Source organism: Schistosoma haematobium, chromosome 3, assembly GCF_000699445.3.
Source record: "Schistosoma haematobium chromosome 3, whole genome shotgun sequence".
Classification (NCBI taxonomy): domain Eukaryota; kingdom Metazoa; phylum Platyhelminthes; class Trematoda; order Strigeidida; family Schistosomatidae; genus Schistosoma; species Schistosoma haematobium.
Genome location: NC_067198.1, coordinates 32,211,930 through 32,239,826, shown reverse-complemented (window position 1 = coordinate 32,239,826; position 27,897 = coordinate 32,211,930). Strand labels below are relative to the sequence as shown.

Genomic DNA, 27,897 nt, shown 5'->3' with positions numbered 1-27,897 from the left:
TGTCAAGGATATCTCATGCTGTATCAGGAGATTCTTGTAATGCATAACTAAATGCTAAGGACGTAGCTTCAAATGCAAACGATTCGGGACTGGATTTTGATTTTTCTGAGTATGTTCTTTCAATGATTATTGCGCGTAACAAGTCTAGCCATCACCTTGATAATAGAGATTGTTCATCAATCTATATTGTACAGCTCGTTTGCCAACTAGACGGGTGCAGTCTGAACGAAATAAGTGTACGGTTAACGACTCATTAGAAATTGTGATTTTCGGACTTTAGAACGTTTCATGTCATTCATACTAACTCACTTCAACATTCTTATCACAGAAACAATGAATAATGTCATATGTTTCTATGGTTTTTGGCATCTTTTTGACTTACTGTTCAATCTCACTAATAAATTAATTGGAATACAAACAATAGAAAATGAATTTTTACACAATAACGTCTTTCTTGACTTAAAAGCAGCATTCGACTCCATAGACTGCGAGATTCTGTGGCAGTGTCTGTCATTGAAAGGCGTACCTCAGAAGTACATAAACCTTGTGAAGGCTCTTTACTCGAACACTACCAGTCGAGTCAGAGCTTATGGCGAACTGTCATCTGATTTTGCAACCTCAAATGGCGTCCATCAAGGCTGTCCACTTTCTCCATTTCTGTTTAACTTCATCACAGACCTATTGATGGAAATAACGATCTCGTCGACTGAATTTTCGTACATTAATCTCCTACCAGGAAGTTCACTTATAGACTTAGAATATGCAGATGATATAGTTATGTTTAGTGAAGACGCAGATAAAATGCAGTCTTTTGGTAGCACTAAGCAACAATGCCAGAATGTTTGGAATGCGCTTCTCTCCCACTAAATGTAAGTTGTTACTTCAGGACTGGTTTGCGTCAATATCTGAACTAGAGATAGGGAGTGAAGTAGTCGAACGCGTTGACAACACTTATCTTGGAAGTCTGACCAGCCACAATGGGTTAGTGTCTAACGAAATTTCAGCACGGATTCGAAAAGCTCGTTTGACTTTTACCAACTTACGTCACCTATGGTGAAGGCGAGATATCCGTCTATCAATTAAAGGACGAGTATGCTGCACAGTAGTTCGTTCTGTTCTATTTTATGTCTGCGAAACGTGGCCATTAAGAGTAAAAGATACTTGTAAGTTGCTGGTATTCGATAACAGATGTCTTAGAAATATTGTCAGCATCTGCCAGGATCACTGGGTAAGTAATAGTGAGGTTAGACGCAGGGTATTATGGAATGATGGCAAATAAGTCGATGATGTTGTGAATCTTCATCGACTGAGATGGTTGGACCACGTGTTACACATTCCTGAACACCGATTACCACGACACGCAATACTAACTAGTGTTGGAGATGGTTGGAAGAAAGTTAGGAACGGCAAAACCAAAACGTGGCATCAGTGCTTGAAGTCACTAACTTCTAGTCTGAGTCATGTTGGTAGATGCAGACTACTTGGTTGGGGTCCGCGTGACTATCGTAACCAATGGTTGGAGACTGTGTGACATGGCTAAAAATCGATCAAAATGACGTAGGTGTATACACTCTCTGTCTTCTCTTAAACTAAGAGATTAAAATCGCTTCATATCTTTCTTTCTATGAATCAATTCTTTCTTCCTGTACTATATCCTTATACACAATCTTTCTTTTATATATTACCACCATTGACTTAACCACTCCTATGTATCCGGTGTTCATCTTGCTTTGCTAATGAGGTATGGCATCTTGGACTGATGCATATATGTGCCTGGTTCTACGTTGTAGCCGACTGACTGACAGTAAGGCATGTATTTTCGGGCAAATGAAAGTTAGTCTTATTATGTTTTCAGCAATAATTTTGTGGCAGCTAATTAATAAGAATGCACAGATTTTCAGAAAATGTGCTCAAAGACTGCCCATTCATATTATCAAAGATCTAATGCTAGTTTTTCTGTGAGCCTTTGAACTTTGCATATGATCTCACAAATATTATATCAAACAAAACTCCAATAGGAAATGGTAGAGTTATATGACACCATTAAGGTCCCACAGAAATTAGACATTGATACATTTTAGACTGGTAGGTATATCGATAAAATCCGTCCACTTCATAGTTTGATAGCTTGTATTTTAGCGTCTCAAGAGGTAGCTGTATTTCACATGCCGGAAGTCGTTAGATTCTTTTGAATACTAGATTTTATGTATGCAGCGCATACCGTTTTAAATCTTCGTAGACCTAGTTCATGTGGAATTTTTGACAGAAAGACAAAATTCACTCCATTTGCATTGTCTTAAGACAATATTTAAATATAAAGAGTACTCTATTTAGTCACCGAAAATTCTCCGTTCCTTTCTTCCATCTTTTTAATTTTATCCATTTCTATATTTTAACAGTATCAAAGACAATTATCGTAAGAGTTTTGATGTCCGAATATGTCCCATCGTAATTACGTACGCGAAGAGCAGTATGTAGGACCGTACAGGCTTGAGAAGACGTTGGGAAAAGGCCAGACAGGTTAGTTGATCTAGTATCATAGTCTTGTTTAAGTTATGTGGCTTGCAATGAATAGAAACATAAATTTTATTTGTAATAGTTTGGATTATCTTGTTGCTGATATTTTGACTGGATTTTGATCAATCGAATTGCAGAATGAACATCATCTCTGAAATTCAAGTAGATCCGGCTAATAAGTCCACTCCATCTCTTCTATCTGTAAGGACGTGTTAGTGTAGCTCACTATATGCGCCTAATAGTTTAAAGTACTTTTAACGTTTGATGTTGTATATCTGCTTGTCATTCTGTGATTAAATGAAGCTGTCATCCTTATGTCTTTGGGGAGCGAACAATTTCATTGTCTTAATTACATTATGTGGCTGGTTTCAAAAAATCAAAAGCATAATCGTATCACCAGTGTAGTTTAAAGGTTTCAGCAATAAACGTTAGTGGATCAAGCACTATAAGTTTTGGGGATATTGTTTCACAAATTCAAATTAAGAAATACAGCTTACATTTGCAAAGAATAATAATGATAAATTAGTAAATTTCCAATTTCTTTTATTTGGTTTACAGTAACGTTGTTTTAAGAAAAACGTTACTGTTTTCTCTGTGATTTATTGTGGACCGATTGAAATATAATTATTAAGAGGTAAATAACGTTAAAATAGTCATGGGGAAATATCTAATGAGCGGGTTTTTAACGTTTGAAATGCCTAAACGTTTCCAAAATAAATAGTTGCGTGTACTCAAAGTTCACTCACATGCGTCAGAAAATGTTTTATATCTTAACCTTAGACTACGGCCAGGATATGGGTATTGTAAGTTCTTGCACTTTAAACCCTGACTTAAGAATTTGTAAGGCACCTAGGCAGAAAAAAATAATTATTCGTTTCAAGATTGTCATGTCGATTTCCATTTACACTTAACCAAGCGTGACATTAACTCCGAGTTGAACTATTTTACCTTATGTAAAACTTTCTTCACTTTTTGTTATTGGAGGCTAAGCTACTTGGAGCATAGATGATGCTCAGATATTTTAACGAATTAAATGAATGTTTGCTAATAGTCAAGTCGGTTGTTCTGCGGTATACCTTTTTCAATGTATATGCATGACGTATGACCATTAAAGACAAAAGCATGTGAAGTTTGATTTTTGGTCCAGGTTGTGTGGAGAAAAGGTTACATCCACTCCTTTCCAAATCCATTTAGTGATTGACTTCCTGGAACGTCCTGAAATCTGTTCTGTAGCACTCTATGTTCGTTCAAATTTTGCTTGGGAGAACTAAAGAATTATTTGTTGCTTTGGATCGGTGTCTCATTAGTAGAAAAGGGATTTTGGTTACAGAGAAGTATGGTTCTGAAGACTAAGAGGAAAAAATAAATCAATGATTAATAGAGGTGATGGAGGAGTAATATTTAGATTAATCTTTCAGTATCTACAGAACTGAAGCAATCATGGAGCTTTCTTTTTAAGAATTCAGCAGAAATAGCCTTAGCTATAGATCCCAGTAGAGAGCTCCATAAGTTACTCTTCGAAACGGCGGACAGACTTACACAAATTTTGTATGAGCTCTTTCATATTTAATCCTGAGTGGATTTCCTCTTATATGTAGTCTGTTACTGAAATGTATCAGCGATCTGTTAGGCTTGAGCAAACTATGGGCGATATATTACATTGTGTTTATAATCTTCCTAATCCTATTACACAGCACTAGTTTTAAATTAAGGGATTCGAGGCTAATGGAGAACGATTTATTTTTTATATAAACACCTCTTTGATTACCGTTTTTTAACACGCTTTACGAGAGTAATGTCTTTCTTAAGGTAAAGAGACAATGCAGAAGTTTTTCCATAGATAAGGTCTTAAATAAACACTGAAAATAGTATTTAATGGTTTCATACTTCGGCTATTGAATGTTCTGGAAAGAGACCTTAAGACTGGATGAATTTCATTAGCTACATGATGATAATGGAAAGTGACATCTAGATCATCACAAAGACTGATGTTCGAGTCTCAAGTGATCTCAAGATATTCTTGTTGACTGTTTCCCACGGATTAACATATTCAAATAATTCAAAATCGTTTAGCACTGCACACGTGTTAAGACATGTTTATCAGTTAATCCATATTTTATTTGAGTCGTGTATCGTTTGCGCTTTGCGTATTTTCCATGTGGATTTGAGGATTGTACCCTTCATGGTTTAAAGATGCTGAACGATCCATCAGTAACCGCTAAATAACCGATAATCTTATCAGCGTGTAACTCACCATTTGGAGTTTGTCGTGGGTTTAGAATACAAGTTTCGCTTAATATTTTATTTAAATTGGTATCATGAGTGGATGAATGTTAAACCGCCATTAAAAACCTGGAAGCATTGAACGGCCGTTTCGTCCTAGTATGGGACATTAATACCGTTGGTGCCGGCTCAGTGGTCTGAAGGTTAAGCGTTGGGGCGCGAGATCGAAGGTCCTGGGTTCGAATCCTTTTGATGGGGAATCGTGGGTGCGCCGTTCAATGCTTCCAGGTTTTCAATGGTGGTCTAACATTCACTCATTCATGATATCAATTTAAACTCAACAATCTCCTCAGCCCTATGCTGATGATATTCTATCGTTCATTTCTTATCTCCAAAGCTTTTGTCATACATACGGTGAAACCTTATCCAAGTGAACAGAGTAACTCATTGAGCTTTTGTCTTTGCTGTCATTATTGTTAAGCTCATAATTATTTCGTGGGGTTTTCAAAGCCACCCTATCCCTTAGTTTTCTAACTCGACTCACTCGAACGTTGTAAACAAGCTTTTGTGTTCCTTTACTACTGTATGTAAAATAAATAAAGTTCTACCAGGTAAGGTCCCATTTTACGAGCAATGCAACCAGATCTAAACCAATTAGTAATAAGTGCTGATATCTACTAACCAACCAATAAAATTTTTGTGTTGGTCATTGCTGATGAGTTGCAATAAACTACTTAATGTTACTTTATCTTTACTATCGGGATCATGTTGAGAATGAATTAATTGAAATACTGTTCAGTATTATTTAATTAACCAGAAGTAAGCAACAAATTTATTCTGGGCTGATCTTCGTGTTTTATAGTTGAAGAGCTGATAAAACATGTGAAGGTCGGTCAAATATGGCAGAACTTCACTCACTGTTTTTTGGTGATTTATGTCGTATTATTCTGTACAAAATTAATTTATCAACCTTAACTTTTTTGCCCTATCTTTAAATTCTACTTTCTGACTATTGTGAGTAGTATTATTTCTATTTTTTGCTTCTATTAATCCCTTCTTGATGTGTCGATGTAGAGCGTGACAATCGTAAAGTTATCCATTAGCATTGTGAAAGTTTCCAATTTTCTTCTGTATATCTCTGTCTGTATGTCTTTTATGGAGTTATCAGATGAAATAGTGATCCTACTCCACATACAAAATGGTTTCTAACGATTACATCACGACTTACTCAGAATGAGCACCATAAAAATCTAATAAAACTTCAACGGACTTCATTTTTGTGAAAGCAAGTGTAGTAATGTGGGTAACCTCTGCTTTTGTGGATGCGCAGTTGAATCCCTTAAAATGTTAATAGTTTCCTTCATTTGGTGCTTTAGCGAAATGCCTGTTATTTATTTATTGTACAGTTTTTTTTGTCATATCATCCCCTTGTATACCTCTCATAATGGAATCAATCAGTATTAATTATTCAGCCATTAATGTCTACCACGGGTTATAGCCTGAGTTTAAACTTTCTGAAAACAATGATATCACATAGTTCTTATAAATATTTCTTAGCGCTAAATGCTACTTTAAATAGAATGAATCATGATTTCCTATTATCTATGTTTTACCAGACTCCAAATATGATTATGTTTTGACTACTTGTGTTCAATCCGGTATTTTATGTTGATACATTTCTCTACTCACTTTTTTAATTTCAGTCTCTTTAAGTGACTCATTTTAGGGTCGGAAACCTCGTTTTTGACAGATAAAGGAATTTAAGCTAATCGAATTTCCATTTACAAACTCTTGAGGCAATAAAATTTCTTTGGTAGTTCAAAATTACAACCATTAGGACGAGATATTGTTTCTCTTTTTTATGATGGTTTACTGGTAGCCTTCGCCTAGTAGTTTTTCAGCGTAGGGAATTATTCTTAGGACGAAATTAGAGTCAGATATTAAGAAAAGCAATGTGCCAAATGTGTTGGTTTATGTTTTCAGTATTTGTCGACAACAATGACAGAAAAATGTTAAATTCAACAAAAAGGTATAGAAAATAAATTTGCTTATGGTAATAGATTATCTTGTGTCTAGCAAGTAATAAAGCTCAGGCCTATTAACACCAGTAGGATAGGTTTTGAGCCGAGAAAACTTGTGACCGTAGCCAATGGTTATGGGAATGTTGAAAATCCACAGTGAAAGAGCGTACAGTTCTATAAAATGTTCCAAATGGTTAATCGATTACTACCTTGTTTGAAACTAGTGATTCATCTACCATCTACTTAAATGTATATCAGTCAGCGACGTTTTTTCGATATAAATAGCTAAATGTGTCAGTTAAATCTTACTCTTTCTTCAATTCTCGGAAAATTAATTAGTTGTCTTTATTGGTCGATATCATTGCATGCAAAATGCTTGTTCTGAAAGTTGAAAATATGACTACCACACTTAAATTCAATCATATAGGGATATATGTTATCTTTCCGAGTCTTAGTCAAAATGCAATCCACTAATTACGCTTTGTTTGAATATTGTCTATTCAAGCCTGTTCACTGTCTATATTAGACTGCTGCTGGTGCATTTTTGTTTATTATGTAGTTATACAGTATATGCCATTGGTGAAAGGTGTATCAGGTCTATGTTCTCGTTAATGGAATAAATGTTTTTGTTTGACATTTATATTACATTTAGTCATATGGAGAAAATCATGTTATATCATTCACTGATGAACAATTCTACAAGTGTTTACTGAGACGACAGGTTGATTGCCTTTGCTTCTTTTACGAGTCCAATTAAACTAGGTGTAGAAATCGTTCAGTTTTTTTCCTGCATTGGACCTTTAGAGCATAAAGAGTAGTAATCCAAGCATTCAAATTTTGACCTTTAGGTCGGTGGTTCAAACCCTCCTTCTCTTAATTCAGTTTGTAAAATCTAGTATCATCAATAGCCGTCAAACAATATAGCCTAAAGCCAATTACATTAAATACTATACTTTTAATATGATTAGTGAATGTTGATAAAGCGCTTACACTTCAATCTCCCAATTATTCGACGTCATACTGTACATTAGTTTGATTTCTTAGTCTTCGAAAGAAACCTTGAATCGTGTTTTAGTCAGAATATATGTTGATTATCGTTTTGTAAGTTGAAAATTAATTTTTAATATTTCTTCTACTCATATACTTTACCAGGTTGATAATCCATTTCAAATTAAGTAGTAAAATACACCATAATCATCGACGTCTTAATAATTTTACCTTAATTAGTTATTTATGTTGATTAATAAAATAAATTCGTCATTTTATAAGTCATCAAGTCTATTTGATTATATTTCATTTCTTTCTTTTTTTTCACATCATTTTACAATTTTACTAGACTAATTCTTTTAAATAGGGCGTTAGTATTCCAAAACCTATGTATTTGCCTACGAAGTGAGTGGGTCACTTCTCCACCCAATAAGTTCACCACTCTAATGGTTGTATATTATTTTTAAAGTTTAGTAGTGAGGAGTGTAAGTTAGGTTTCTTACCTGGAGATAAAAAAAATTATTTCCAAATCATTTTGAAATTTCATGAGTGATTAAATTGTATAAGCTATCTAGTCAGTAATCAATTGTTACATTGAATGAATTGTATTTTACATTTTGGTGAAAGCCTTTAATATTTTCTTAGGAAATAAGAAAAAAGTAACTATTAAGAAGGAATTTCCATTCTTATTCAATTTAAATTCTTTTAAGGAAATTTAGAGACTGGCTTGTCCTTGTGTAGAGTGGTATCACGCAAATTTTTGTATATTTCAGTAAGAATTTTCGACATGAACTGATATAATTACAAACCATGAATCACTAGACAATTGTTTGAAACTTCTCATTAGCAGTTTGTTATCACTGGCCTCACATAGAGTGGAATCCAAGGGCTTCAATTTTCTTAGGGAGCAAAATACCTTTATATCATTGAGTCCAAAACCAATCGCCAAGAGATTGGATTCGGTAACTTCCTGGTACTGGCTGATACCAAGTCGATTACATAGGTTGGTTACTGTCCCATTTGTGACTTGATTGATTCTTTCACCTTGGTGAGAAGGAAACTAGTCACTGTTAAGTAGTCAGTCATCATCAATGTAGGATTTGGCATGGAATTTTTACTAAGTGAATTGGTTAGTTCATGGATAAGTGAATACCTGATTGCTTAAATAAAACAATATCAAGTAACTCAGTGTGAAATCTCCCTTATTTCCTTTATTTAATCACGGAAATCAGACTTTTCATTGTTTATTTTATAAAGAATCAATAGTATAGGAAAATTATTCCTAATAAACTGAACTAACCGGTGATAGTTTCCCCTACTTTTCCAAATAGTAAATTATCCTAGTTAAGTGGGTCTCATCTGTACTAGAGCATAACCCTACTTATTTAAGATATAAACTAATAAGTGTAATAATTCTGTTATGCTTTAGTTTTCAAGTAACTTTACCAACTATACTAGAAGTTTTAGAGTAACCTACAGGTTTGTACATGAATTATGCGAATTGATAGATAAAACATTATATATACTAGTCCACATTTGAACCACGGAGACGAAATAATTGCTGCCACACTAGCTGATAGTTTGTTCCTAAATTTCCGAACCAGTTAGTTTCATTAGATATCTGTTGACTCACTTCATGTTTAAACTCTACTTGAAAATCCTATGAAATCAGATACCAACCAAGTATCTACTAATAGCTTGGATCAAATGTCCCATTTTAATCAAATACTGTTGTTATTTGATCAGTATAACTATGCATAAAATATCTAAGAAATATTTAGGAAGTAGACCGACATTTCTCAGCAAGCGAAAAACCACTTCAATCCTGTATTGTTCGAAATTAGTGGAACTCATCGGGTATGTTTTTACACTTGACCTTGTGAAACTTTTACAATGTGAAAACCGAAGATATCTACCACTCGGCTGCCGAAATTGTAGTAGGCGTGTTGGAGCTCGAATCTTAAACTGTGTAATTAAAAGTAAACTGCTTTCCCCAAGAAACCACCACTCAACCGACTTCCAATCACTGCTTAGGAAAATATTCCCTAAATTTACGCCTTTGTGTCTATTTTTATTTGTTATAACTGTAATGATAGGCTGACAAATTATGGTTATCGCCACCATAAACTGTAAGTAAATGAAAACTTTTTTGTTTCTTAAAAGTGTACATTAAAATGTATTAAGTAAAACAAACCGGTTAACTTATCTTTTGAGATTATACTAATGATTATAGAAACACTGTAATTTGATATTGTTGTTTAAATTATTGTAATTCATAGAGTATTGGTTTATACTCTTGGTTTTTCGTATCATTATGTATGAATTATTGATACCATTCAGCTACCAAACTCGAATTAATGAGTGACAGTTCTCAGACCGCGACCGGTTAGTTGAAAGCCCAGAACTCTAACAATTAGACCGACAATTCACTTATCTGTAGATAGCAAAATTTGTATAAAGTTGAAATTTACTTATCTTAATACCTTTAACTTTTCATATATTGTATTTCGAATGCTAAAACATTTTTATCTTATAGTGTTCACCTTTTTTCTATTAATATGTTCGTTAGTCATAACCACCTATTAAAATGTTTCGGTTTAATAGATTTTATTTTTTCATGATTGGAGATTTAGCAAAATTTTAATTTCTAAAAATGAAATAACTAGTTATGTAATGCTTTTAAAAAAATTGTTCAGTGTTTAAATACGAGGTTCAGTATATCTATTAGGTCTTGAAAAAATGTAATGATACGGTGTTACATCTCTCTGAAACCGGAAAGTTATCTATTAATGTGTTTAGCTTTCTGTAAATTATTTATATATATATATACTGCACGACATAATAATTTTATATTTATTTATTTAACTACTAATGGCTTAGTAAACAGAAGATTTCCTAGAGTATAATCATTTCTTTTTATCTACTCAGGTGAGCTTATAGGAAGCCAAACGAGTTCTATTAATGAGACTGTTAGTTGCATCGGTTTAAACCATGTATACTTAATATGGATATTCAACTTTCTTGTCTTTTGTTTCCTACTTCATTTTTCAGGACTTGTTAAAATGGGAGTACACTGTGTGACAGGTAAAAAGGTAGCTGTTAAAATAGTCAACCGAGAGAAGTTAAGTGATAGCGTTCTTCAAAAGGTAACTTGCTTTTTTAGTTCATTCTTTGTTTTTTAACATGAATAGGTTGAAAGGGAAATTGCTATCATGAAACTTATCGAACATCCTCATGTACTTGGATTATATGATGTCTACGAAAACAGACGACATTTGTATGTATTTCTGCATATATATATATATGAATAATTGCCTTTTGTCTTTCCTTTTATAGATATCTTATTTTAGAACATGTGTCCGGTGGTGAATTATTTGACTATTTGGTTCGGAAGGGTCGTTTAGCGCCAAAAGAAGCAAGAAGATTTTTTAAACAGATTATATCTGCATTAGATTTTTGTCATAGTCATTGCATATGGTGAGTGATAGTCTCTATCGATACCTTTATTTATTTCTATCAGTTGACAAGCCTCCAAAAAATTTTATTGTTAAAAACTTGACTTCTTTCTTCTTATTCTTTAAATCTCTAACAATAGGCTAAACTTGGGATATATATATATATATACTTATGTCTATTACCCATCGCGGAGGAGCATAGGCCACCTATTAGCGTTATCCATCCAACTCTGTTCTGGACAATCCTTTCAAGTTATTTCTAGTCCTTATTAATTCTTTTGACACCTGCTTCCAGTTCTCGACGCTGTGTGTTCTTTTGTCTTTGTCTTTACCGTTCCCCTTCAGGATTGCAAGTTAGTGCTTGCCTAGTGATGCAGTTTGATGATTTCCTCAACCTATCTCATACCCACTTCTAACGTCTTTCCTTAAGTCCCTCTACAGTTGGAAGTTGGTTTGTTCTCTCCTACAGTAGACTGTTGGTATCTGGCCAACGGAAATTGAGTATATTGTGTAGACAACTGTTTATAAATACTTGGTTGTATTAGTTCTCCAACTTCCAGCTCCATACAAAAGGACTGTCTTAACCTTCGTACTGAAAATTCTGACTTTGATGTTGGTTGACAGTTGTTTTGAGTTCCATATGTTCTTCGACTGTAGTACTGCTGTTCTTTATCAATCCGTGCCTCTATATCTACTTCAGATCCTCCTTGTTCATCGATGGGGCTGTCCAGGCACGTGAAAATTTCCACTTGTTTCAGAGTTTCTCCATCAATTTTGATTGGGTTGGTGTTCTTCGTGTTGTATTTGAGGATCTTGGTTTTACCCTTGTGTATGTTAAGGCCTAATTATAAATAGGGTTCTCCTATACTAGTTGTCTTGATCTGCATTTACTCATGTGTATGGGATAGGAGGAATTGGTTATCTACGGAGTGCAAATCATCTAGTCACATCCAGGCTTCCCACTGTATTTCATGCTTCCCCTCAAATGTGGAGGTCTTCATACTACAATCAACCACCCGAAGAACGAGAAAGGGTAAAAGTAAGCAGCCTTGTCTGACACTGGTCTTCACTTGGAATGCATCAGTCAGCTGCCCTCCATGTACGACTTTGCAATGTGGTCCGTCGTATGAATTCTGTATGATGCTGACGATCTTCCCAGGTACAACGTATTATCGAATAAGGTTCCATAATATTCTCCTGTCAACGCTTTCAAACGCCTCATTTTCAAGGAAGTTGATGTATGGTGACGAGTTCCATCCAGCTGATTGTTCAACGATGATTGGTAGTGTTGCGATTTAGTAAGTGCACGACCGATCCTCTCGGAATCTAGCCTTATTATCTCGAAGTTGGGCGTCCACTGGATCTTTCAGCTGGTTGAGCAACACTCTGTTGAGAACTTTTCCTGATACCGATAGTAGTGTGATTCTTCTGTAGTTTTCACACTTGCTCACATCTTTGTTTTGTATCTTGGCGAGATATCCTTCTTTCCAGTCTATCAGAACTTGTCCCTCCTGAATCTTTCTGAATAAAACGCGGAGCATGTTTGGATCTGCTTCTATTTCTGACTTCAGTGCTTCAACTTATATATTCTCATATCCTATTTCTCTCCCACTCTTGATTTGTCTGATGGCCATCCTATATATATATATATATATATATATATATATATATATATATATATATATATATATATATATATATATATATATATATATACGAAAGTAATTATACTACGACGATGTCTTAATATATGCTGGTGAATAACTACGATTAAATGTTTTATGAACAGTAGAAGAGTGTCTCTTACTAAATGACTATATCTTTTGATCAGACCTCTGAAGGATCGCGACAGTTTTCTCTGAGCTTCCTACAGTTTTGGGGCAATGGACAAACACATCTGTAAAAAATACAGTAAAATTACAATTGCTGTGATTCATTCATTTGTTGAAATACGTGGTGTGAATGAGAACAGAAGTTTAAGACATATTCTTTTTAAAAAGTCAACCGATTAAACATAATTTTACTAATTCTTTATTTTATCGAATTTTAGAGTGACAGTTTTTGATTATTGACGCCTAAAAGATAGTCTCGTCGCCACTTCTCTTTATCTGCTGCATGATATAACTTATTTTTAAATAAAAAATAGGGACTTTCAGAATTGAATTCGAAATTCAGTGATCTATTGGAAAATGTTAGTTCATCATGACGTTTTGGGATTGAGTAGTGAAATAATATGACAGCTCTGAATATTTGATGACGTTCAAAAGAAACGAAATCCTCTCAATCTTATTTGTTTTATGTTATGTATATGTTATGTACGAATAATCTCAGCGATTAAAATCTAAATAATTCCAACTTTTCACCAGTCATATTGATCTAAGCTTCTTGATGAAAACAAGCAGAACTGGTACTCCTGATTTTGATTATTTCCTTGAAGAAGCTCAGACGATTCTGGCGGCTGAAATGTCGAGGTTATTTGAATTTGATGACTGAAATTATTCAAATATAACATTTACATATGGTGCCTTCTGTTTGCTTGGCGCTCAAATTCTGTCAAATTATCCGTCCAAATTTGATGAATGTTTACACATATTCTTTGTTTCAGCGGACTAATTTCTTTGAATTCCTTTAAAAGTAATGTATAAGTAGAAGTATTTGTTTCTTATTTCATGAGATTGATTACCAGCTCATTTTCTTCTTTAAAATTCATAACTATAGTGTGGAATCTTCTCACTTACAATAATCTCTGGCGATCTAATTGACAGAAAATAATTTTCACTGTTTTGTGGTAAACCAATAAAGGTTACCTATTACTAATTGTCAATATCTTACTGTTGTCCTCTAAACTCTTTTTGCTTGTATGTATCGACTGTAATTTTCATTATGAAACTCAGAATATTGAGACTTTTTGTTTAGAAGATTAAATTTGCTTTTTTCCATTAGATCGATGAATCGATATTCAATAGATGATACTTTAAAAGTTAATGAACTGTTTGGTTCCAATTTGTTTATCCATTATGTTCATTTATCTGTTGAAGTTTTATGCAACTTTATATATCATTTATATTGGTTGTTTGAATCTCCTGATTGATGATTAGAACTGCAATTGATGTAGTCTCTTTTTGGCGTATGTACATCCTGTGCAAACTACCTCTATATTGCCATTAATTCACAGATGTTTTAAGCGGATATGAATGGTGGCTAGTGTTGTAAATTGCGGGTAGTGTCCTATTAATGTATAAGGTAATGATACTGTCAATTAGAGAACAGTGATTTATCGACCGGACCAATGACGCATAAAACCCGTACGAGCAGTCGAGAGTCTTATCGGTCCTGCTTCCCGTCTAGCCCTACCTGTTAAGTCCAGAACACAAGTCTCAACCTCTGTGTTATGAATCGTTTATTTCAAACATACTGGGTTTATATACCAACCAAACAGACCACATCCTACCATAAAATAGAAAATAACATTTGTACAAGATTCAGCTAAATGTGGCTGTGAATGTGGGAGATAGTGATTGATAGACAGGGCATAACTCAGGAATGGTATATCGTATAATAATAGTTCATAGGTCAAAATAAAGCTTATAATAAGAGAAACACGAATATAAATAGTTTAGTCACTTAAAAATCATACGATAGAAATATGTGTATAGTAATGGTCCAGAAATAGATTCCAACAGTTACCATTCATTATATTCGTCGGGATATAACAGCTAGTAATGAAGTCTTAAATAATACAAAACCCGTTTCCTGAATTTCGCCATCCATCTCTGCTTAAGATTTATATATCGTTTTTTGTATTTTATGAAATAATATTTACTACTTATTTTTACTTATAATTTAATTAGTCATAGAGATTTAAAACCCGAAAATCTTTTACTTGATGATCAATTAAATATACGTGTCGCTGATTTTGGTATGGCATCATTACAACCTGAGGGTTCATTGTTAGAAACTAGTTGTGGGTAAGTGTATGCTTTACTTTCCTCTGTATTCTTTATTTTAAAAAAAAACTTATGTTGTATTATTGTCATTATTTTTTTTATTATTTAAGTTAGATGGTTTTGTGAAGGTGACATTTACTTACTTTTAAAATTATTCAAAGACAATTGTTTATGTCTGGTTTGAGATTTCAGAATTGTTTTTATTCATAATCTCCACATAGAATGGAATTTAGTAACTTGAGGATTTGTGACGAAGATGACACTTCTAAATAAATAAATGCTAATCCAATAATCTAGATCTTCGAATTCAATCACTTCATGTTATAGACCAATCTTTTAATATATTCATTGAATAATTGTCTCATTCTCAACATAACTGATTTTCTACTTAGAACTGGAAGAATTTTTATCGCGTTGTTCGAGATTAATGAACACAAAGTTATTATTAAACTAATTAAAGATATGATTAATAATAATAGTTTAGAGTAAATCAGTTTATAGTGAAAAAATACTTTCTGGAAAAAAAGCATTTGATTTATGTTTTCATCAAACAGATTATATGAGTTATTATTTTCCAATAAAAAAGAATTAATTTTACTGTTCTTTCTCTTGCTAGTTTTTGTCAGATTTGATTAAAAAGTTTGACAGTATAGGATTGTGAAGATTATTAAGTTTCTGATTGTGATCGTGAGCCGATTGATGTTATACCACCAGCGTTCGCGTGCGAGACAGTTCGAGTCCCGCGAGCGGGATCGTGGATGCGCATTGCTGAGAAGTCTCACAATAGGATGAAACGGCCGTCCAATGCTTCCAGGTTTTCAATGGTGGTCTAACATCAATTAAAAAATTTAAATTAACGTGTTAAAATTATTTTTATTACTAGAGCTGTTAACAAAAGATTTCCGATATTTGTAGTTGATGGTAGTATTTTAATTACAAAAAATTGTATAAATAATGTCATGATTGTCTGAATTTCTATTTCACATCATTGATCATTCTTCTCCTCAACATCATCATTACTATTATGAATATAATCTACTTGGTACTGTTTGATTATTTTGTATAAATGTATGGTTATTGATATTTTACATATTCACTGTACTTCTAGTGACCCTAAAGTCTTTTTTCCTATATAAGATATGATAATTAGGTGTTATTATTGACAAGCATTTGATCCGTTTGTGATAGAAACAACTGCATCAATCTCATTTATATTTTTTGCAGCATATTGTTTTATGCTAGTTACAATTGTTATTGTCGATCCATTCTTGTGAAAGTAGTAAGAGAAAAGTTATTCTGTCTTTTCCATACATAAGATATCTATATTTTCAACGTCAACAACGATCTATTAGACTTATAAGTTATTGTTAGGATTTCATCGTTTCCTATAAAGCTGTGATTGATTAAACTGTATTTTTACCCACCATATTCAAGAATTCTATGATGTTAGTTCTCATATCCCGGTTCAATTGAATATATTTTACATTCGAATTGCTCCTTACTTTGCTAGATATTCTTAACTATCAAATAGTCATCTTTACTGGACGGCAGACACAGCAGTATTGTTGTTTAATAGTATTGGCTTGGATATTTTTTAATAATCATGTTTTTTTTCACTGGTAATGGAGGATCAGGAGTCCTATCTACACAAATATTTGGTCTTAAAAATGTATATTATTAATTTTATAACTAATGATTAAACTTTTAACTGTTTGAAATGATACTTTTAATAAAATAGGCGTTACGGACAGATTTATTCATGTATCATGCGATTGAGTATAATCATTTATATTGTTATAAATTACTGTATTTTTCAAAAATGTGTTCAGAATAGGCTAAAAATAACATATATACACAAATATCACTCATTTGTATTTATCTGGTTTCAAGTTCAGCAAACAACCTTAGAGGTTCTTCAACTAAAATATTTCCACTATTTTATAAAGTATACATAATCATTTCTATCGAGTATTTCGAATAAATCTATGCTTATTACTTGATTAAAGCCAAGTATACTAAAAAATTCTAAAAGCAATGAACTTAATTGCATATGCCGAAATCGGCATTTTGATTTCACGTATTACATATTACAATTTAATTTCGTATCCATCCCAAGTGAGAATTCTATGAAGTTTTTCGGTTAGTATTCTAAATATTTCTCCAGTTAATTTAAATTTGTGGTAGGCTTGAAGAAACTTGTTGATGAACACATACACCTACACCGTTTCATGATAACACGAGTTTAACTGTATGTGCTATTAGTCCAGTTATCTTTCACACTATCAAGTCCAGTTTTTGTGTCAATTAAGATTTCGTGATAGTATCATCATTATAAATCATGTCTCTGGTTCAAAAATACGAATCAATAATGTTATATTGGCTTCTCTATTCAATGTCGTTTTACATAATTGAAATATATATATATATATATATATATATATATATATATATATATATATATATAATTCTCATACTGTAATCGAAAACTGGTTAAAAATAAATTACCAGACAAAATATGATTTTGTTTCATGCATAGGTTTAATTAGTTATATTTGTGACTACTTTCTACATTTATTCAACTTTTTTCTTCTAATGCTCTGTACTCTCTCTTCATCTCTCTCTCTCTGTAACTTTCGTGCTCATAGCCTAAGCGAATCAAACGAGTTAGTTTATAACAACAAATTAAAAAAAAACAATTTGTAGAACAGAAAGTCTATGATGGGATAAAGTAATTAAATTATCTACTCAAATAGGACTTCAAACAAAATAGACGAATAAATAAAAAAATAATAAAGTAATAGATAAGAATATATTTAATTGGATTGATCAATAAATACATAATTAATAGAGGTCAGCTTCGATAGTCATGAAAGTATATATATCATTACACATGAGTTAAATATTGCTTTGCAATAAAATGAGTAAAATGTCTTAGTAGTGTCACACATCAAAGGAATGAATTTTGTAATCAATTGTAGGCCTAATGGTTTATCCATACAGAGAGTGTAGACAATAACAATTTATAATTTTTAGTTTTGAAGAAAAGTGAGTCATAAACAACTTATAATCTTATAAAAATGTGCACTAACACAAGTTGTCCATCTTTACGGTATGATATACTGAAATGAATAGGATTAAAACCATGGGACATTAAGTAATAATATGATTAGTAGTGATAAGCTAACTAAATGAGAAATATAGTCCTATATTAATGCGTGAGTGAAATTAAGCAATACAAACTATGGTTTTGTGTTAAGTTCATGATTTTCAGGCAGATGACAAACGAATGCACTTACTATCGATTCTGATCCGTTTGACCTAAACTTTCCAACCATAGATTGCTCTTATCTCACAAATTCTAACCAATAGGTTATAACTTCTTAACATGATCTAGGCTAAACTATAAAAAACACTACTGACTGGGTTATAAATCGAAAAATTAAATTCACCATTATAATGTTAAACTGTCTATTCCCAAATATACTGACATTTCATTTTCTTTACTCTTTTTTACTCATTCTTTTCTTTTATAGCATTTCCGTCGTTTTATGGATTTTTAGTGAGACTTTTCTAATTATTTTTATGTCATAGATTACAAGATACATATATCTTATTTCTGAAAGGTGTCATTTTATCCTTTTTTGATAGAAAATAAATCACTTATTCTCAATACCTAATATTGATAAATAGATGATCATAAGCAATATAATATCGATATTAACTCATTATTAATTATTTATAAGACAATAAAAGTATATCGTATACTTCCTACGCCAAATTACTTGATGGCATTTTGTATAGATCAATTAAAGTAGAACAAAACTCATACTGATTAATTTATAGTAGGTTGTTAAACCTAGTGATTTTAGTCGAAGTCACATTCCAATAAATAGATTAGCTTCAAGTGAGATGACTCAATGAATCAAATTTGAACTCTATGACAAGTGAACCTAGAATTTTCACGTAAGTTTTGGCTAAACCAACAGACCTATCTATACAAAAAATTATCAGATTAACAAATCTTCTTTAAAAATATCTTCAATTTTAATACCTATACTTCACTATGATACAATACAGATAAGTCGTTGAATTATATCAGATTAGTTTTTTATCTTTAGTCAAAAGTTTGTTCATTTACACTTCATCGGTGCTAACGATAAATAATTTAATGATATATTACTGTTTATAATTCATCAGCTCTCTTACTTGCTCAATTCCTATCCTTTTGGACATTATTCCTTAAACATTTACCAAATCAATAAAGTAATTATGAAAAGTAATTTATCTGATGTATACACATCCCATTCTATTTATAATGGTATTGTGAGTGTTTTTGATGAACGTTACTTATTAATTATGTAATTAAAGATAAAATTATTTCTAAATGTTTAAGATGGTGTGTTAACACCATGGTTATTCTTAATATAAAGAAATATTCTCTACTTATAAATAAATAATCCACTTGTCCAGTAAATTGTTTCACCAAAGTTAAAAAACCCTCCAGGTCTTACAGTTATAGGTGCAGTCACCAATACGGAATATACAGTTGCTTTGAATATATCGTTTACCATATCTGGTGATGAACTAGATATTTCATAAGTGACAAATATATTTGTATACCCGTTTGATATCCATTTATGACTTAAATCTCGGGAGGGTGAACTGCTGTTTATAGATTGAATTCAAAATGAAAGTCTGACAAGTTACCAATCAGTTATAAACGGTTTGGAACCTATTATGTACGTTCATGGGCTTAAGTTGTTCACATTATGCAACAGCATAACACGAGAAAAGTGACTACGTGAAGAAAGTTAGGCCTCTTGCCCTTCTTGAGGCATAGGCTACCGATCAATAATCTCCACTCAAATCTGTCCTGGACTTCCTTCATCAGAACGTTTTTCCAACAAGTGTAAAATACAAGCCACGTCATCATTTATCGGTTGATGATCTCAATGATCATAACAACTTGTACATACTAATAAAAAAAACTTACAGGTTCACATATAATTATATTATTTTCTAGTTATTGCTCTTGGAGATGCTGTTATTGGTTTTATACTGATTGACTGTGTAACAATGTAAAATACCGCGTTCATCATTTTTAATTATAAGATTTAATTTTCTCCCTCTATCTAATCAAAGTCTTCAGAGTGCCATATTCATATTTCACATGTTTTAACAGTTTTTCGTTTATGTATATACTTTTAAAACTCAGTCATACAACTTAAGACTAATGATTGGCTTGAAATAGTTTTTATCTATAATGGGGTTGTAAAATTTGCAACTTTTGAATAAACCATTAATTAACTTTTTTATATGTTATTTTCAGTTTAGCTGCTTAATTATGTACGTTACCATACCAAACTAAATGATCTTAATAACGGACTAAATGTTGTTTGATATATATATATATATATATATATATATATATATATCATTAAATTATTCCATTGATTAACTTTTATTCATGTAGCTCCCCACATTATGCTTGTCCAGAAGTTATAAGGGTAAGGGATATTTTGGATAGTATACCTGCATGTGTTAATTGAAATGAACAATGCATAGAAATCTACCCCATTTTCAATTTATAAACATCACATTTTATTCTTAGATCACTTATTTGTCGTTATTGTATGTTGTGCTATACTGATTCAGATAGTTTCATTCTATGCATGCAAAATTTGTGCATGTTATTCAGTTAAAACTGATTAAGATGGGTTATTCCCTTTTTCTCCATTCCATTTACTCTCTAATATATTTAGAGAAATTTATTTATCATGTTTACAAAAAAAGATAATGGACTCTTATGAAAACAAGTACATATATATATATGTATATCATGCAAATGTATATTTAAGTGGTTATACTAGAACTTGGATTATATTTTACGTTTGATGTTCTATGGTTCAATTCATCATTCACCTGTTCTTCGTTGGACTTAGCGCAATTTCTTTCTGACTTATGTAATATTATTACTAACTGGGTAGAATATTTTACGTATTCTCATTTTCCATGTAAACAAACTGTCAAATTCCTTTTTATAGAAATTCACGTTGAAATCAATATTTCAGATTACACTCATCATCATATGTTTAAGGATCTAACCATACTCACAGGTGACTACTACACTATCAATTCACTAGGATTAATTGTACAGTTGAATTTACCGAGAATTATCGAATCTGAGTAATATACGAAATTCCAAATAGTAAGAGTTTGAAAACAAATAACTTTAATACATTTGTTCATTGTAAAATCAGTAAATTTTGTGTTCTACCTACACACGATGATTATTATAATTATGCTTTGATTTAAAATGGATCTAATCCTTCAAGAAAATGTACAAACATCTTGATTAATAAAATCATGTGGGTTGACAGTTAACTTCATAGAGATAAGTGTCGACCAAAGAAGACAAAAGCTGCATCGAGAATCAAACAAATTGATAATAGTGGCCATCCAAAGAAGAATAAAGTTGATCCAGCAGCTTAGTTTTGCATCCACATGGCTTACAATAAGTCATCATATTTCATTGTAATGATACGTTATTAACTACATAAACTTTATGTTCAAACTATCCAATTCATCTTTTACATTTGGTTCATCTGGTTTCATTTTTTTATACAGTGAAACTTGTTTCAACTAGTTTTTTCAATAATTAAAATAGTATATAATCTATGTTAATGAGCTTGTTGGTATCAATGCCAATGTTTGACTAGATAGTTACAAATAAATTTAATTATTTACTTAGAAGTGACTTACGTTAAGTCACAAAACGTCAGAAATACAACTTTCTACTCATCGGGATATCACAAATAGTATATTTATAATATAATATATCTGCGTTTGGTCTTGAATGAATCAAGTTTCCTGTATGTCACTGAAAGATGAAGTATCGCTTTCTGCGAAAACTGAATTAGTTAGTGAAATGTCAAGTACACGACGTCGGTATCTCTTTAAAATCTAGTGTAATCTATGCCATCTAGTGTATAAGGTGAAACGTAATCACTTTAGAACTTTTAATTATCCCAACCAAATAAGCATTCATTTATAGTAGTTGTTATTTTCTATGTGGAAGTTATTAAAAGTTATTACGGCTTGTTGTTCAATAACACTTAAATCTAGGCAATTGTTGACTTTGTAAGCTGCAGGTTAGAGGTAGTCGATATAAAACTCTGAACCTGGGTTTCGTACTATTTAGCACTATAGCAAGGTTTACCAGTAATTCTGAGTTATCTGATTCAGTTCTTCGTCACCCAGCTTCACGGTCAGAAACATTACCCCTGAATTATTTTGATCGCGACTGAATTCCTGTAGGTCTGTGATTTCACATCGGGAATCGATCGATAGGATATGATTGGCACTAAGAAGCACTTGTCATACATGATATCGGTCACTTTTAAATGATCAGTCAATTGTAAATTATTGACTTTATTTTCCTGTAGTCACTTGTTATTACGATCAATAAACTCGATAAATGATGTCCGACTCAGTTATATTTTAGCTCCTTTAACGGTTAATTATCTTCACGGAGTTTATCTATTAATTAGGGAAGATTATTGATTATACTGATTTTCTGATTATTTCTGGATATTTTCGTATAAATATTTCTCATTTAAATATATATGTGATTATTTTAAGAAATAAATTAAGCAACCAATATAACTCGGTTATTCTAGTTAAGTAGGACACTAAAAAATATATAAAATTAAATTAGCTAGGTAAATATAGCAGGAAAACATAAAACATCAGAGGTAATAATAAGGTTAAAGAATTAAAAGATAAATTAGGGAAAAGTAATAATGCCTTAGTACAATACAGAATCATATTTCTTTTCATGCATCACTAAATATTTAGCATTAGTTAACTCAATAAATGTAATTACATAATACCATCACGTCATTTGCATGAGATCTCACACATAACGGGACAAATTTCTTACTAACTGTTTTTAATGAATATAAAAGTTTAACTTCATTGCGTCATTCAACTGTAAAGCATTTTAGCTATTAATCTGAATTAAATTTAAATTGTCATAAACGGTTGAGTAATAAATTTAATTTGGCTCCATTTTATATTGAGTTGGAATTTATAGTATTGTTTTTACACGCCTGTAAGATAAACAAATATACCTATGAAGTGTATTACTGCATTTATTTGTTGAATAGAATGTGAAATTAGTAAAAAACCCTCATAATTGAAACTACTCTGAGCATGATATTTTTCTTCTCTTGCCTTGTTGCAAATTTGAGATTGCTTCGATAACCACAATAATTTTTTTCGGCGAGACTATAATTTATGGACGAACTAATCACGTATAACGTATAACAGGTCTTGGATTTTGGCGCGAAATTCACTCATCCATTTGGAGAAATAGAGTTTTGGCATCATAGCTGATGCCAGTCCGTGATGAAAACCCGGAATCTAATTCATAACCTTAATCATCAACTGTAGATTATAATTATAATTTCTTACATAGGTTTATAACCCTCATTTGGTCCTGGTTATTAAGTGGTCACTCAAGGTTAGTCTCAAAAGTCGTCCATACATCATAGTCTCACCATTTTTTCTTTCAGACAATTATGATCTGTATCAGTTTGTCCTCAATAGATGTCATTGATATTTTTCAATATGCTTAGGATAGTAATTCAGTAGGCTAATTTTTAGAATGAATATAGATTTCTATTATTTTAATTGAATGCTTTACAAAATACTTTCTTCATATATCATCATGTGAGGATACACTTTAAATTGTTGTCATTGCTTCTATGTTGTATATCGTGTTATATTTTTTGTGTTTATCAACACAACTATTCATTCTTTCCTGAATACCAATAATGATAATTACATTTTTAGTTATAATATTTGTGTCATTTAAAAAATTATTTCAGGGTGAAAAATACGATGGACGTATGGCAGATGTTTGGTCTTGTGGGGTGATTTTATATGCTCTTCTTGTGGTAAGTTCTCATGATTTGTATGTCTGTGTATTATCCTTAGCGTATTCGATGTTGCAAGTGTCAGGTTTCAGTTTCCGGCATAAATCTGGCATATTATCAGTAAATTTGTGTTTGTAATTTTTTCATAATCCTCTAGTATATTATACCCACGCTTATTCGTAATTAGTCTAGACACATTAATAACTTAAGTATATATATACTGTGGCGAATTCCAGAATTACACTCACCTGTAATCCTATAAATAGACTACAATGCGTGAGTGTATGTGGATGGTAAGAAAATATAGTTACAGACTTCTAGGCATTAAAGCAGAAATATTGAGGATTAGTCACTGTTGTTAACACATGTTATATATATTAGTATTATCCTCTTAAGCGTTGGCTGTTTTAAGCTTCGAATTTCTATAAGATTTTCCACTTGCTTCATGCCTCTCGTTATTTTTCACTTATATATTTAATGTTCGCTGTACACTTTTTATGAATCCATTTTTGTAATTATATTTTGTATGTGAATGTTGTATCTGGTTGTTTTTCCCTAATAATGTGTAGAAAAGTAATCATTGTTTATTATTGAATACATTTTACGATTAGTGATAATTTTCTTTCGTTTTATTACTCAATATCCATTTACATAGCCTTCAATTATTTTTAATTATTTTGCCAATTCTATGTTTAATTTGTCTTTAAATAACTATTTTTCATCCACAAAAGTTCATATTAAATGAAAATGACCACAACGATTAATTGCCATCGTATATGAAACACAAGTTAACTGTGTTTCCATTATTCTTACTAAAGATATTGAATACATTTCATTGTTGTAGGTGTTTAGTTGCTTCGTGACAGTAGACCTTTTGAAAATGATAGTGTTTTTTTTACTTGTCTCCCTTAACATTTATCCACTAACGATGCAACAATGATGTGCATTGACAATAACCACTATGGCTTATAAATTAGATTTTACTTGTAGTCAACACATCAACTACATGATTTAAAGACTTCCTTTTTTAATTTAATTATTTTAAGCTTTTTAATATTCATAACTGATGTATGTTCATTTGATTAAGTGTTTTAAGTGGTATTTCCTCTACTACTGGACATTACAAATCCAATATTTATACTTTCCCTTAATAGAAAGAATTTTTTCTCATAATAATAAACCATACCTTTTATATGAACAAAGAGAAGTTGTTCCATGATTAATAGAAACCTATTTTATACAACTGGAAATACAACAGCATAGAACCTTTAAAATGAATATATGTTTGTCCTAAATATATTTAACTTACAATGCCTCTAAAGTAAGCATGAGTGAAATAAAGAAATAACTCATAAAAATATTTAATAAAATGTCTATATATTACTTCTACATGTGATCGAGTCTCTTCAATGTATTTGATTTTGAACGGTTTAACTATTTCAGTATAGTGGCTGTAGAGATTGTTAAAGTTCGATTGAGATCATGAACCGATTGATGTTAGACCATCACTGAAAACCTGGAAGCACTGGACGGCCGTTTCATCCTATTGTGGGACTCCTCAGCAGTGCGCATCCACGATCCCGCCCGCCGGATTCGAACTCAGGGCCTTCAGTCTCGCGCGCGAACGCTTAACCTACTGAACCACTGGGCCGGCATCCAATGATATGTATAGGTAGTCAGTGTGGTTATAAGCAAGGATGGATAGTGTCTAGAAGCGGAATTTTGGACGCGCGTTTCGTCCTATTTGGCACTCGTCAGCTGGATGCATCTGCATCTCAGAGTTGATGCTCACTCTGGAACTCGGACCCAATACCGTTTGCTTCAAACGTCATCGCTTTATCCACTTAGCTACTGAGTCCTGATAGCCACTTGCTTGTGCGATTGGATGAAGTTTAGATTCGTTTGGTAAACAATACGAAGAAAGCAATACTAAATCAAGTCAGCGTGATGATTTTCTAAAACCTGTTTAACTTTAGTTTTGCATAACTTTTATGAGTAATTTGTCATTTAATTATCTACTTTAGTAAGTATATTTATCATTGATCAGTTAGTTGTTTTGTTTTTACGATAACAGTTGATAGTTCAGAACAATAACAGGGATTATAGACATGTTTCCTCGTAAATGATTTGAATAATAACCAGTAATTAGTATTTATGTATGTTAGATTTTATCGATATACTCTGGGTGGTTACTATCATATTTTCTCTCTCATCTCAATAATAATAATACTTACTTGTCAGAATGACACAATTTATATTGGTTTTAGAATAAATTATTTTCTACATGTAAAGTGAATAGAAAACATGTCAGTAGAGGTTGAGCATTGGGAAAGTTATTTGTATTGTTTTTTTCCAAATTCCACTCAGTTTTTTCCTTTCAAATGTCCATCTAAAAAATACTTATCGAGTTTCAATTTAACCCATTTAGAATGCACTGATCATGTTCCTGTTTTCCCTATGTGGTGGTCTGTATACAGATTAATATAAGGCTTGGTTACACAATTTATTAGAAAGATTTAATATATGTTTCTTCTGGTTTAGTTTTACAATTCGAGTTTTTTGATATTATAAAATCGGCTTAGTTATTCTCAGGTAATAACCTACTGAATTAGGAATCACTGTTTACTTTGTCGAACAATCATTGTTATTAAAGTCAGTTGCCTATTAGTCCACCACTCATCACTAATTTCTCTCCAGTCGTCTGTGTAGATAAGTTTTAGTCTAGTGTTTAAACACTGAAATCTCCCCTGTAAATACTTATTTTCGTGTTGCATCACAAAACTCAATCCATTGTTGTTATGCTTGCGTGATAAATCTCTAAAATATCTTGATCGATTTACAATTCAAAGATAGTCAATCTGAATAATGAACTGTTTTCTCAGTTTATTCACTAGCTTTATAAGTAATAATTTGTTCTCATAATAAAAAATTGCCATTACAAGTTAAATAGTTGTTGAACTATAATACGCTATTACGAATTCTTTGTCTGTGATTTTGTACTTACTCTCGTCATACTTTTTTTAGATATTGCAAAATCAATATGGAACCACTGATACTGTATTAAGATTATTTATAATCACTTAAATATCTATAGTTATTTGTTCTTTTTCAGAGCTATATTTTGTACTAGTTTAGTAGCATACATTTTTAAATTATAGTAATTCACTTGACTGGTTTCCATTTTTACATAAACTTGAAGTGACAAGCATATGATGATCTAACGTTCAAATTCTATTCTACAGTTTCTCACAAATCTATTTTAATTGTGTTTTCTACATGGATTTAAAGGAAATAAGAATTATACTTAATTGAAGATATTGTTATAGAAATATTTTGCAATCTGTGCTCAAGAACTAATAAATAATTACGAATGTGTTATATCACCTGAATATAGGTCGTTAGTGTTGCTTGCGGGGCCAAGTCTTAAAGATATCTTGATAACGACTATTGCTTTTGTTCTATTGGACCTATTTTCTTGATCAATGAACTTCAGCAGCCTGGATCATAGTTTGAAATGATCAAGAAAAGAAGATCTACTTTTTAGTTTGTATATACACATTACTACTGGTTTATTTATAGACTTACAAATGAATTAACACTTCCAGAATTTTTCAGAATATCTAACAACTATCTTTGTAATGGTTTATCATTAATGAACATGGAAATATATAAGTTTATTTCATTATAGACTTTTGTAGAATCTCTTGTAGAAAAATTTCCTTTTTTGAAGTGTTTAATAACTTTGATAACATCTTGTGCTTGTCGCATTCACTCTATTTCTCATAAAATTTATAAAGCTCATACTTCA

General features: G+C 31.8%; 1 protein-coding gene across 2 annotated transcripts in view; it reads left to right on the top strand.

Annotated features, from left to right (window-relative positions):
* The window catches only part of BRSK1_1 (Serine/threonine-protein kinase brsk1), an 83,007-nt gene that overhangs the window by 432 nt on the left and 54,678 nt on the right, over nucleotides 1-27,897 (top strand). For both annotated transcript variants that reach the window (XM_035730365.2, XM_051213635.1), the window contains exons 2-8: nucleotides 2,400-2,520; nucleotides 10,800-10,894; nucleotides 10,940-11,025; nucleotides 11,085-11,225; nucleotides 15,055-15,171; nucleotides 20,624-20,657; nucleotides 24,042-24,110. In XM_035730365.2, coding sequence (XP_035585660.2) covers nucleotides 2,439-2,520; nucleotides 10,800-10,894; nucleotides 10,940-11,025; nucleotides 11,085-11,225; nucleotides 15,055-15,171; nucleotides 20,624-20,657; nucleotides 24,042-24,110 — 624 coding nt within the window. In that variant the 5' untranslated portion in view covers nucleotides 2,400-2,438. The remainder of the gene's footprint in view (nucleotides 1-2,399; nucleotides 2,521-10,799; nucleotides 10,895-10,939; nucleotides 11,026-11,084; nucleotides 11,226-15,054; nucleotides 15,172-20,623; nucleotides 20,658-24,041; nucleotides 24,111-27,897) is intronic.